The sequence below is a fragment of the Pituophis catenifer genome, unplaced genomic scaffold (assembly GCF_029215685.1).
Source record: "Pituophis catenifer annectens isolate HBS135680 unplaced genomic scaffold, rPitCat1.0.hap2 SCAF_3, whole genome shotgun sequence".
NCBI lineage: Eukaryota > Metazoa > Chordata > Lepidosauria > Squamata > Colubridae > Pituophis > Pituophis catenifer.
The window spans coordinates 60,415,081-60,428,320 of NW_027256883.1; the positions used below are offsets into that span (position 1 = coordinate 60,415,081).

The 13,240-nt window shown below is 38.6% G+C and overlaps 1 protein-coding gene across 2 annotated transcripts; it reads right to left on the reverse strand.

The window, feature by feature from the left end:
* Window positions 1–4,061: 4,061 nt before the first annotated feature.
* On the reverse strand, window positions 4,062–12,870 carry PTGR3 (prostaglandin reductase 3). Of its 2 annotated transcripts, none has more exons than XM_070942428.1 (2): window positions 11,869–12,870; window positions 4,062–5,420 (listed from the first exon to the last, which is right to left on the reverse strand). In XM_070942428.1, exons 1-2 carry the CDS (start codon window positions 12,174–12,176, stop codon window positions 4,496–4,498), a joined length of 1,233 nt encoding a protein of 410 aa, XP_070798529.1. In that variant the 5' UTR covers window positions 12,177–12,870; the 3' UTR covers window positions 4,062–4,495. The 2 variants fall into 2 exon arrangements, with proteins under 2 accessions (XP_070798529.1, XP_070798530.1); XM_070942429.1 differs by lacking the exon at window positions 11,869–12,870 and adding an exon at window positions 8,863–8,941.
* Between the last annotated feature and the right edge of the window lie 370 nt (window positions 12,871–13,240).

A 13,240-nucleotide genomic window follows, 5' to 3' on the forward strand; every position in this document is an offset into this window, starting at 1 on the left:
ATTTCTCTTCAGTGCAGCCATAACATTCAGCGAAGGCATTATTTGGTTCCATTTACCATACAAATTGTATTGTTGTGCATGCATGCTAGCAGCTATATTAGGCACCTGAAAATGAGTAAATCTTGTAAAATAGATACTAACAGCCTATTCAAATAGGGGAGGTTTTTTTCTCTGTTTGGTTGAGGAAAGGCAACGAACAAATAAAAAAACATTTCTGAAGACTGAGGAAAACTTTTCCCTGAACAGTTCACTTACCTATATTTACATAGCCTATAGACAGCAACTGGCTTTTTTTTTTTTAAAAAAAAATTCAAAACAACAGTAGAATATTGTGAATCATAATTTATTTTTAAAAATCAGATCCATTCAATAGAAAAATTATCTTATACAATATGCTAAAATGGCAAGTGCAAATGAATACGTTTACCACATATTATCTTTAAAATTATTTTTATATCATATTCTTCGTTTCTTGGTATCCCTCATCACTGAAGCTTTAGTTTACTTCCATGTAGAAAAAAAAAGGCTGCTTTTACTTTCTTGCCACAGTTGTTAAGTGAGTCACTGCATTTGTTAAATGAATCTGGCTTCCCCATTGAAGTTTTGCAAAAGGTGATCACATGACCCCGGGACACTGCAACCGTCATAAATGAGAGTCAGTTTCCAAGCATCTGAATTTTGATCACATGATCATGGGGATGCTTTTCAAAAGTGTGAAAAATGATTCTAAGGCACTGTTTTCAGTGTGGTTTGTAACTTCAAATGGTCACTAAATGAACTACCTGTAGTAACTTTCTAACATGCGGTAACATGCATCCTCAATTATGGATTCACTTTTTTAAAAAACACATTTTAAAATAAATCCTTTGGATGCTAAATCCAAAGTTGTATACAAAAGCGTCATGGCTTTTTCTGAACTCCCATAGCCTCTAGTGCAGCTTTTTGAAAAATATTCAACTACATATCTTAGTTCAAAAGCCTGAGAATGGAAAAATTATCCTCTCCTCTCCACCAACTCATATAGTGGGCAACTTGAAATCAAACTTAAGTACATTATTATTACTTGTACAGTTCAGGAAGACAACTGATCTACCAACAGTCTCTTCTGTATACCACTTTTGTACAAATGCTGAGTGAAAAGCCATAAAGAGCTGGCTCTTCCCTCAAGAGCTGGGACAGAGTGAGGATGGAGGTCAGGGATTATATTCTTGGTTGTATTAAGAATGGTGGTGTTATTGGTTTTGTTTTTTCCTGATTGTTGTGATGATAATAGTCTTTCATAAGAAGGGTGACCACATAAGTCTTTTAAAAAAATACATAAATATTTTTTTGAAATTAATTACATGCTCAGAATTAACTTAATCCAGCCTATGGTAAATTTATAATAACTCTAAGTAAAAGAAACATCGGTGTTACATATGCGATGGTAATAAAAAATTAGGCATAGTAAGACACATATTTGATACACATCTCAAAAATACCAATTCATTAATGACATATGGACATTTTTTATCTCTTGCCCATGTAAACGTAGAGAATGTCATTGAAGGTGGAGCTGACCAAGAGTTGCCTGGGAACATTTATTGACACTTTTGAGAATAATTTCATCAAAGAAACAAAACAATAACATAGCATCCACAATAAGACTTTGAATGTAAATATCTTTTGAATTAAATTGAAAGAGAATGAAATATAATTACAATCCACAAGTTATGTGACTCCAAATAAGCACTGCAGTCCAATTCATTTTAATGTGAATATCATATAGGTATTTTCTTTCACTTGTATGTAATCTCAGGTCCAATTGAATTTAATACATATTTCTCAAGCAATACTATATTACCGTGAAGCTAAGTTAGGAGTTTCTAAATAAATATATAGTGAACATAGCTAACAGAGATTTAGAAATCAGGATTTCTACTCCATTGTATTCTTATGAGAATTACCTTTGCTTCACTTATTATGGTATTCATCATGGTGCTTACTTGTATTTGCACTACCACACACTATATTGTTGTGTACAATATGAATCAGCTAAATCACAACATCCAACAGAATGGCTGTGACTATTATTAACAGAAAATACTTTAAGTTGTTGCGTTGCTTTAATATATTTGATAATTTTTACAGTCAGCTCTTCCAGTAACTGTTATATTAGTGCAGAGAAATAATTCAGAATCTTCAGTTATACAAATGACATAAAATTTCTTGCTAAAACTGTCATACAATAAATCACTTAATATTTAAGTGAATTATTGATTTATTTAGGCACATATTAGCTGCCCAATTGAAACTGAAAGAATTTATACACATAGTAGTAAACCAAACATATTTAGTAGTAAATACCACTAGTATACCAAACATATTTAGTATAATTATATACCAAGTATTTTAGTAGCAGTAATACCAAGCAAATTTAAAATGAAGTAATTTCTTTGAAATCAGTGGATCTTATTTTTGAAATTAAGATTTATGGTATGCATATAAATATTGTTTATAACAAAATTAATTGTAAGATTCAAATACTAAAAATGTGCACAGATAAGCAATTTGAAAAATATAAGCAATTTGAAAATTATGATTTTTAGACATATAGCATTAATATATAATAACTCATAACAGACCTGGATTACAAATACTTAGCATGAGTTGTTTATGTCTAAAACTGAATATTATTCTGAAGTTTCGATTTTTTGAGCGTATCAAATAATTTATTTATTTATTTATTTATTAAATAATCAAATTAAATTATGATGACAATGTTTCTATAAAAATTTCATCTGATAACAATATCCAAAATTTAATTCAGTTACAATTTAACAACAAAAAAATTACCAGCTCAATCCAAAGCTAAATTAAACTGAAGTATTTAGATACAAATCATTTTAATCCCACCGATACAATGGTATTTAGTTGGTTTAGGGTCTGTCTGTAAATTTAAATCCAGCCCCTACTCAAAGAATGCTTTAGATTTCTTAAAACTTGTTTCCAATTGTCCAAATTCTTAAAAAAGTAAAAGAGCCGAGAACTGGAAATCAATATAGGATATTTAAAATATATCATATTTTTGTCATCTTTGAAATTTCTGAAAAAAACCCTCTTTGTTTTGAATCAGTATTTGTTTTAAATCCAAGTGCATCATATACTGATGCACTTGGAAATTAAACATGTTTGCCTTTCGCAAATCCCAAATAGGAAACACAAAGTGAATAGAAATAAGGTGACTATAGAAAGCTTTACTTGTAAAATGATTTTTTAAAAAAACAACTGCATTTCAAAGGCAATTATTGACAGCTCAGTTCTATTTATGTCTACCTAGATACAAGTTTTGTTAAGTTCAAAAAAGTTTATGTTCCACTGGAACTTCTAGCCGAATAAGTCAGGCATGAGATCACATTGTTGAACAAAAGGAGGAAAAACTGGATAACTGAACCATGCTGTAAAAAATTAACTGCAAAAAAATAATTTTAATGCTTATAGTCAGAATTGTACAATACGATCTCTTACAGAAATGACATTTGATTACAATGCCAAATACATTCTATATACTGATGACATTCTAATCCAACATTTTAATCTGTACCACTTCCATTTTTCAGAGATACAGCATATATCTTCTAGTGTATTTCATTAATCTGAAAATTCCTGGATTATTTATCTTCAACAAAATGTAAAAAAGTTAGATAACATTAGAAAAGTTCTAGTTATAAATGAGTGCAATGGCAAGATAACATTTCAAATATAATTTTATAAGATAATCAAATGTCCCAAAATATAACAAAAAATTAAAATAAGCTGGCAAGGTTGATTCAAAAGTAAAAAAAAATCATTTTCAACCAACACTCGCATAAAAAGATCATACATGTTCATACTATAATAAAAATGTGCTATATAGAATAAGCTTTGTAGAAAAAAAGTTTAGAGTATTATTGTTACCACAATGTCTTTGCAGATTGTATGTATCCCAAATTGTATGTATAACAAATCTCAAATATAGTTTAATAGTGCAGTCTCATACAGACGTTTATAGGCATCATCAATCTGAATATCAGTAGGGCATATTTCTGTGTAAAATGCATATAGGATTGCTGCATAATCCTAAGCATGTCTACTAAAGTGGCTACTAAGCCATTTTAAGGACAATGGACTTCATCTTATTCAAACAGCATAAGATTGCAGCTCCATATGCCTTCACATACTGAGTTCCAGAAGAGAGGTATGACATCAATTTGTAACAGTTCTGCGCTTGCCTAGAATTATATTCAAATCCACTGCAAGTTGGAAATTGAAAATCTCCATACCAAAAAATGTGGAAGTAAATGTAATACCAGCTACAAGCTGCATTTTTAAACCCCACAAAACCTCTTAAACAAATCAAAATACTGTTTTGCTATTTTAATATGTTACCCGTTGCCAGCTTTAAAGAAATTAAAACATTATCGCCAAGCATAAAATGCCCATTTGCTCTGTTTTGATTTATGTCATTGTTCTGTTTTTACAGCTTACTGTTGACAGAGTGAGGTAATTCAACTACAATTTTTCCTATGTTTTTCCCCATGTACATATAATCTATAGCATGGAACACTGACTCTAAGCCAGTAAACTTGTTCTCTAGAGACAGGTCTCCAAAGTCCACCTCACAAACAATTTCTCTCTTTTCACACATTTCAACCAAGTGTTTCATAGCCATTTGGTAATCAGAAAAGTAATGGTTTAAGAAGAAACCTCGGATGCTAGCTGATTTTTTTAGCAACTTTGCTGGTAGCATTTCTGTGTGACTTCGTGGCAGGCCAGTAAGTGTTTGGTAGCCAGAAATAAACCCAATAATGATCAGGCGACCTTTGATAGCCAAGGAGTTGATAGCCAAGTCATACATTTCTCCACCAACCGATTCATACACAACATCCACACCTTTGGGGTACTCATTTTTGAGGACAGCAGCAACATTTTCAGTTTTATAGTTGATAGGTCGATCGCAGCCAATAGATTTCAGAAAAGCACATTTTTCATCAGTGGAGCAAGTTCCTATTACGTGGCATTTTGCTTTCTTTGAAAGTTGTACAGCAAACTGTCCAGTGCCTCCAGCTGCTGCTGTCACCAGAACTGTCTTTCCTTCAGACAATTCTCCAAGTTCTTTCAGACTAATATATGCTGTAGTTCCACTTACCAGAAGAGTCAGAAACTCTGGTTTCATAGAAGGTACTGGAATGGCTTCTTTAGCAGGCACAACTGTATATTCAGCAAAAGCTCCTGGTCTTACGTAGGCCACAGACTGGCCTACAGTGTAATTTGCACTTGCACTTAAGCCCAAGGCCACTACTTCACCAATCCCTTCAAAACCTACATCAAATGGAGGCTTAACCAAAATGTCATACCGGCCAGCTGAGTAGTTAATATCAGATGCATTAATGCCAACAAATCTAGAAGAAAACAAAAATGTGTTAAGATCTCTTTTTGATAAGACTTGTAAGAAAATAATTTCATTTAAATGCACAAGGCTGGAGATTTAAGTGACGCCTCTTCAAATATTTCAAAGGTTGCAGCAGGAATTATTTTGTGTGACCCCCCCCCCCAAAAAGATCACTGTAATCAGATTGCATTTTTTCTAACATGCAGACTTGACCTTGCATCTTCAAATGAAAACCCAAGGCATTCTTGTTATGCATGACAAAAGTAACAAAGATAAAAATTATTTTTGATAAGCTATGGAATAAAAATATGTTTTTACTAGAATAGAATAGAATAGAATAGAATAGAATAGAATAGAATAGAATAGAATTAGCAAATATATTGACTCTGGCAGCAAATTTACATTTCTGATTGTAACAACACTTTATATGACTAATGATAATGTGAAGTATCAAAGTCCTTTCCAAGGTCGATGGACAAAAATGTTACTGCAGGCAAATTTAAAGAAAATTGATCTAGTGACTGTAATAAATTTGCCTTTTGATGCAACTAATTTGCACATTATTAAAACATTTTGCTGTATATAAATGACTAAAACACCTTAAAAGAACCTTGAACAGAAAAAGTAAAATAGTGCACCACTAGTTTGCACATATTGATTTTTAACAGGTAAAAATGAGTAAAAGTATTAAAGATGGGCAACGAAGTATCTTGTGATGCTAAGGAATAAGTAAACTGAAGAAAGACAGGTATTTCCACATAAGTTTAAAAAGCATCTATGCTGACGATTGTTCTTTATATCCAAAAATAAATAAATATTGGCATTTCATTATGCACATGGATGAAAAAACATGTAAAAAAATATTGTCGATTTATGGGGATTTGAAATCATTTATATGTATAGAAAAAACTAAAGTAAAGGAAGGTCTTTGGACATTTCTAATTCTAAGAAAACAGTTATGTTTTTATGAAGTGAATTATGAAGTGTTGTTATATGTATGATATAGTTACAGATTCAGAAATATATGCCCATACATCCTCAGTTGAACTTCTGTAGTGTCCAATTCTTTATACAATCTAGCCTGCATCTGCATCAGAGGATATCTTCGTTCTATTTATGGCTCTTCAGGAAAACCAAACCAAACCCAAGTAGCTTTAATTCATACCCTTTCTACGTCCTGTACTGGAAAAGTAAATCGAGACGTGCATGCCGTGTGTGTTTGTGTGTATAAGAGAGAGAAAGATCCTAAAGCGAAGGTCTGCGTTGTTAGAAACAAAAGATCGGGGCACCATTATGAGGATGGGAGAAGCCTCAACTACGCGAGGAAACTCGCCTCGCCTCGCCTCTAGACCCAACTTCTTGCAGGAAGTTTGCTACCCCGAGAGGCGGCGGTTGGACACGAAACCGGCCTTATTTATTCATGCATCCCTCGCTTCTCTACTTCATACAACTGATTTGTGCTGCACATATCATCCCCCCCCCCCAATTTATCGCCCAAAGTCACAGGGCGGCGCGGCTCGTCTGAAAATTTCCTTCCTCCCGCGAGCCTAATTGTTGCTGCCTTCACGCTTCTGCAGTCTTTTTTCAACGCCTCTCTTTCCCTCAGCCGAGGCAAAGGTCCTGCCCGCTCCGCGAGCGGCTCCCTTCCAGAGCGCAAGATCAAGTTCGAGGCTTTTGAATTTTTTGGCCCCGAGACCCCGAGCGCGTTCTTCCTCCAGATCCAGCCTCGGATCTGAAGTGAAACTTTGCATAGAGCTGGGGTGGGAACCACCTCTCCGGTTTAAAGCAAAAACGCCGAAGAGGTGACCCTTCACCACACGCGTTTAGACAACTTTTCCCGCCTAAGCCCGTTTCCCCCCCCCCAATTTTCTTCCTTTTTAACTTTTGTAACACGAAATAATACAATGCAGAGCGTAGCGGCGCCAACTTGGGGGGCACGTAAACGAGGTGGCTGTCTGGGCGAGGGCGGATGGCGGCGTCTTAATAATTCCGTTGGTCGAAGTGCTATTACAAGTAGCACCTTCGTCCGCTGTATCTGAATAAGCTCTGCTGTGGGAGCCGTGTTTACTTTGACTCCCCCACTGGCCGCCAGTGCGTGTACCCAACAAAGGCGAAGTGGTTGCAAAGCAGACTGGACGGCTCTGTCTCAGTAAGGAGTACCGTAACCCGCTCGACTCGAGGGAGGAAGGCCACTGGGTGATCTTCTCCCAAGCACCATTGCTTTTCTTCCCTTATGCCAAGTACCTGAGGCCGTTTCCACTTTGGGTTTTCTTTGGCAAGTTTTCCAGGCGCTCACGGTTACCTCCTGCCAACTTTATAGGAGCTTTTTCCTCTCAGATGGACAAGGGCAAAAATGGCAGGATTGCCCAGAAAAAAGGAAAGACAGGGTCGCAAAATTACCATGACAGCAGCAGAAAGTCAAGCAATAAACCAAATTAGGTTTAGCAACCTTTCTAATCCCTTCTGGAAGTTCTTCCTTCTTCAGAACATGACTCAACAGTTTAATCGCCAGACTCTGATTAAATTCCCTTATCCCATTCAACACAAAACTTCACTTTTTTTAAAATTCCATTTTAGCAATCCCAAGGTTAGGGAAATGCTATAGGTGTGTACCTAAAATTGTGTGACTTTAAAAAAATCAATGAAGCTTTCATTACAGACTGAAGAATTCTTCCCACTAGTCTTACAAGACATCAGCAAATTTCACTCATACACTATTATTGCACAACTACTCCATTTACAATTACCCCAGTAGCTTTGGGGCTTTTCAGGTGAAAGCTCCATCGAAGCACTGGTTAGACAGCAACAGCATAGTTAGGTTTCACTGAAATCAATTGGACAATTGTGGGCATCATAGATTTGTATCTGTTTGTAAAACTAAGTTGCAAGTTCAGGATCAGCTTGTGTGAGGGGAAGGAGATGTGTGGCCTTTCCACAGCAACCACTATTATCCAGTAAATTAACTATTGACCTAACAGATGCCTTGCCCCTGCTCCTCCTTTACTCTTTGGTCAAAGTAGAAGGCACCCAAGCCTTTAACACAGTTCAACCCATTGAAATGCTTAACCTAAACAACCAAGGCCTCCACTTTCCATACGGTTGTAAACTTAGATTAATATGTGAGATGGGGGGGGGGAAGGAATGTTTAAAGGAGTTTAAGCAGCTTGTATGTCTTATTCAGAAGCAATTTACTCCCTTGGAAGACCTGGTATGTTGGACAGGAAGCTTGAACAGGCAGACAAAACAAAGTCACCAACACCAGCCAGGAAGGGGGGAGTCTAACCCAAACAATCTGCAGGAGACAATTGTAGCATCTCTTCCCACTTTTCTACACTTTCCATCAGAATCTACCCATCCTCAATTTTTCTTTTCCAGATTTTTATACCTATGTTTTATTATCACACTGCACTTCTATAAAAATCAGACACTTGCCACATATTTGCTTCTCATACCTGTGCTGAGTCTTGCATTTGCTCAGGAAGACAGAAATTAGCATTCTGGGTTGAGACAGAGGCTGGGCAGAGATATATAACTTCCTAAATACTATGTTTAGAATGTTTAGTTTACTATGTTTTCTTCCTGATTTTGATCACAAAATCACACTGGTCACAATACAATACAATGTACTGCTGTATTTTCCAATGACTTTTTCTCTATAAATATTGCAGGGGGTTTATTTCTACCATTCAAAATATATCCTACTGCATATCTATTCGGTGGTGAGGATAGGCACATTTTCCAAGCAGAGGCAGAAAGGATTTCATCTAAATTGAAATCTTGTTCTAAAAAAAGGAAAAAAGTTAAATGAAGTCAAATGAACTTCAATAGCCCAAGGCAACATAAATGTCATTCAGGCATACATGGGTATAAGAGTCACAGACAAGACAAAATGTAAAGGTTAGCTCTGTACTATAAGCATGTTCAGGTGAGTAAGTAGTAAATCTGTAAGAACGTAGTGGTATTCTTAAACATCTTTTCCTGCCTTCTTTCCTTCTCCCTTGTCTTGTGATTGACCAGAATGAATTTTCAAGGCTAAATAAATCCAGGTGACTGCACTTATTCTAATGAGAGTGCAGACACTTTCCCAGACTACAAAAAATGAAAGTGTGTAGACAAACCTGAGGAAGCTTTCAAAGAGTAAAAACAGGCGTCAAAGAACTGTATTCTTAACACACTTTATTTTGCATAATGAGATCTCTGCTGTTGCCTGTGTGAGAACCTCCAGGAAAAAAAAAAGGAGGGGGAGGGCAGGAGATCACCTCACACAATCCACATGACACAAAAGTTGTGAACTCCCAATTTGATTTTTCACATGCACCTTTGCAAACTCAAAATGTGTTTTCCATAGAGAGGGGGAAGGGAGAAAGAGATGTCCTTATATGTTTGAGACTTGGCATCCCCCATTCCTCTAACTTTGGAGAGCGTACAAGCATTCTTGAACTCCCCAGAGAGCCCACCCAGCAGAAAAGGAAGAATGGGAGCTACATTGAAAAAAAAAATAAACTGCATGCATAAATTTTCAAATTGCATGGGGAAAGAGGGGGGGGGAGAAAGTGCTGTGGAGGAGGGGATCTGAGAACAAGGACATAACAATGTTTTGATGCCAGAGACAGTCAGGAAGCACAGTGTATGGTCCTGTACCCTTTTGTATCAGCCAATTCCCCCCCCCCAAGAAAGTGGATTTCAATGTACCCAGAACTAGGTATCACTTTCACCTTTAACATTAGCAACGTTCAGGTACTTGCTTTCTAAATGCTGCCTTCTGATAGCTGCAATAATTCAAACCTTTGACATCAGAGAGGTAAGACTTTATAATGTGGGTAATGCTGCACAGTACATGCATGAGTATATTCCTATGGTTCAGGCAGAGCTAGGATAACTATTGTCATTTATATCAACACCTGGCTTTGTGAGATTCACTGATCATTTATTTCATTCTAGTCATTGCACTTTATTTAATTGAATCTACCAGATTCAATACGACTAAAAAAAAGTAGTGAAAGGCAATCTCGGATTATCCCAAAGTAAACGTTTTAGAGACAGCAACCCTTGAATCTGAATAAACTCTTAAAGATCTTCCCACAAATCACAGACTAAAAGATAAGGACAGCTGCTTCTCCCCCCTGCCCGATTTTTAGATTTTTGGTTCTGAAAAGTTGTTTTTACACAATGGAAGTACCTAGGAGGGGAATAATCTTAAAAACAGAAAAAAAGACCAGACTAAATCCATTTGGAGAAACTATATTCTGTCCGAACATATATTTGTTTTTGCTATAAAGTGATCCTACATAAAGCAGTGCTTTTTAAAGCTCTAAGAAAGCTATGCAAGCCTGCGCTCGGTATCTTAACTGCAGAACAATAGTCATATACTGTCAAAGGCAGCGGGCTTCCAGGGAGTGGGAGGAAGTAAATTTTTACCGAAATCGGTAAGGCCTTCCTTCCGTGTAAATGGAAAGCGATTGTGCAGGGGGTTGCACCTTCCTCCTGCATCTGCTTTTATCCTTGCTTTTGTTGTGAAGGGGGAAAAAAAGGGTAGTAGAATTAACCAGCTGAGGACCGACAGGGAAAGGTGGGTGGCAGCCCCATACCATGGAGGTCCCTTGCTTTTCTGTTAATTCTGAACACGCTTAAGGTTAGTGACGTGGAAGACTGCGATGGGGAGGGGGGAAAGGTAGAGTTTTGTACACAACTTCCTCTAGTCTAAAATATTGTCTGGAGTGTGCTACATGCGCGCGCACCCAGCCCAAGATGACGATAAATAACCTAAGCTCTAATTCTACGTCCCAATTGCTGGGTACTAACCGCACGTGGAGATCCACACAGATCTGTCAGTCTTTATTATATATAGCAACTAGCCATCTCCTATCCAGGGCTATACGGCAAAGAAAGGGCCGCCTACCCATACCCCTTGCACTCTCAGTTTGTGGCCGCAATCCTACCCAGCCTGGGAGGGGCTTGGAAATTCATTTCCTGGTTGTCGAAGTTTCTTCTTTTGCACCTTGATGTCACCTACAGGCTCCAGATAAAGTCGCTTCACGACTTTTCTCATCTTTTTCTTGACTGGGTGATGGATTTTTTTTTCCGGAGGGGGGGGAAGAAAGCATAATTGCCTTCCCACTTTTTGCCCATAAAATATGGAGGAGTTGGCGGCCGACCGTCAACTGAACGGCCGCTTTGCTTGCACGGAAGTGGGCACGCGGGGTTATGGGGAAGAATATTTGGGACAATAAAGTATGCCAACAGTTGTCCAAGGCAGATGATGCAACTCGATAGGATCGCAAAGAGCGCCAGCCTGCGCGGGAGGGGTGGGGTGGGCGCAAAGGATCCTACCTTTGCTTGGGAAAAGATTCGGGGCGGGTAGCAACGGGAGGGATATCCTGCTCCTTCTCCAGTTATGGCGGAGGTGCCAAAGCCTTGGGAGTGGGAGGAATAGGCGGGAGGGGAATGGATTCTCTCACCTGTTTCTAATAAGCAGATCGCCGTCTCCCGGGAGCGGCACGGGCGCGTCGTGGAGAAGGGAAACAGCTTCTCGGAAGTTTGAATTCAGCTTAGTCGCCACCAGTTTCTTCATGGAAGTGGGAATGGACGAGCCCTGGAAATCCATAAAGTGACGCGAGTAGGACATGTCCACGATGGGCCGGGTCGGAGGAGCACTCAAACACACCCGGGAACGTCTCCCCGGAGAAATCAGATGCTGTTGGTTCAGCCAACGGTGCCAAGCTCCCCGAGATTTCAGCCACACGCTGATCCGCCCGTGGAAAGTCATCGACCAACCTTTCGCCGCTCTCCAACCTAGGAGGAGTCTTTCGCAAGCGTGCAACCCTCCAGTACAGGCAGGCTCGGTATATTGCGATTTGTGTATGTAAATAAAGTCTAATGCAGCGGGCTGCCGCCTAGCTCCAAGTCCTCCCTTTCCAGCCCCTCCACCACTCGGAAAGATTAGATCAGCAGTTAGCAGCCGCTGCGGCAGTTTCGCCTGCGGCGGTCTTTCTGCGTCCCGTCTTTAGGTTTTTTTTTTTTTTTTTTTTAAAGCACGGGCAAAGTTCGTTTCTGAGCTGAGCTTGCTTAAAACTTGATCTTGTCGCAGGAACAAGCCAAGCCCCCGCGCGCTGTTTTGTGCAGTCCTAGAACAAAACGGGCAGAATCACACAGCGCTCGAATGCGTGCAGAAACTGAAAGATTTGCCTTTCACTCAGGAAGGAAAACGTACTTTTGGGGCAGAGGAAGGAGCAAATCCCCGACCTTATTCTACTTCATTTTTTTGGTGAAGGAGACTGATTTGCTTGCTAAGGAAGAGACTATAATTGCATATTCCAACCTGCCGCGTCTACCCTCCCCCCCAGCTCTTTCCTTAAAGAAAAGAACACAACACCCGGAACTGATGGTTTCTAAACCGTTCCTATATAAAATAGAGAAGAAGAAAAAAGAAAACTCGAATGTAGGATTAGTTCAATAAAAGGTTAGGCTGGGAGCAAGAAGTTGCAGCTAATCTGGCAATGTTATTAGCAGCCTGCTAGAGCCGCTGGCTGCTAAGACAGGCCCCTCCCCTTCCGTGCGAAACGTTCACTTCCTCGTAAGGTGGTACAAATCAAACCAGAGCCGCCTGCGACCGCGACTGGAAACTGCGCTTGCATTGGGATGAAAATACTGTAAAGGCACCAGAGATTTACGGAAGGATCGAAAGCATATTTTAAAATCTGGGCAGGCGTGAATATGTGAGCTCCGAATGATAGTAATTGTAGTAGCAATAGCAGTAGTAATAGCAATAATAATAGGATTCCTAATAACTACTTCCTATATTCTTCAGCTCCTCGTGGTTTTATAACGTTC

Excerpts from the sequence above, each read along its gene's own strand:
- PTGR3 (XM_070942428.1), bottom strand. The coding sequence starts at position 12,176 with ATGACTTTCCACGGGCGGATCAGCGTGTGGCTGAAATCTCGGGGAGCT. Across the intron at positions 5,421-11,868 it reads GATCTGCTTATTAGAAACAG|ATTTGTTGGCATTAATGCAT; the intron begins GTGAGAGAATCC and ends GTTTTCTTCTAG.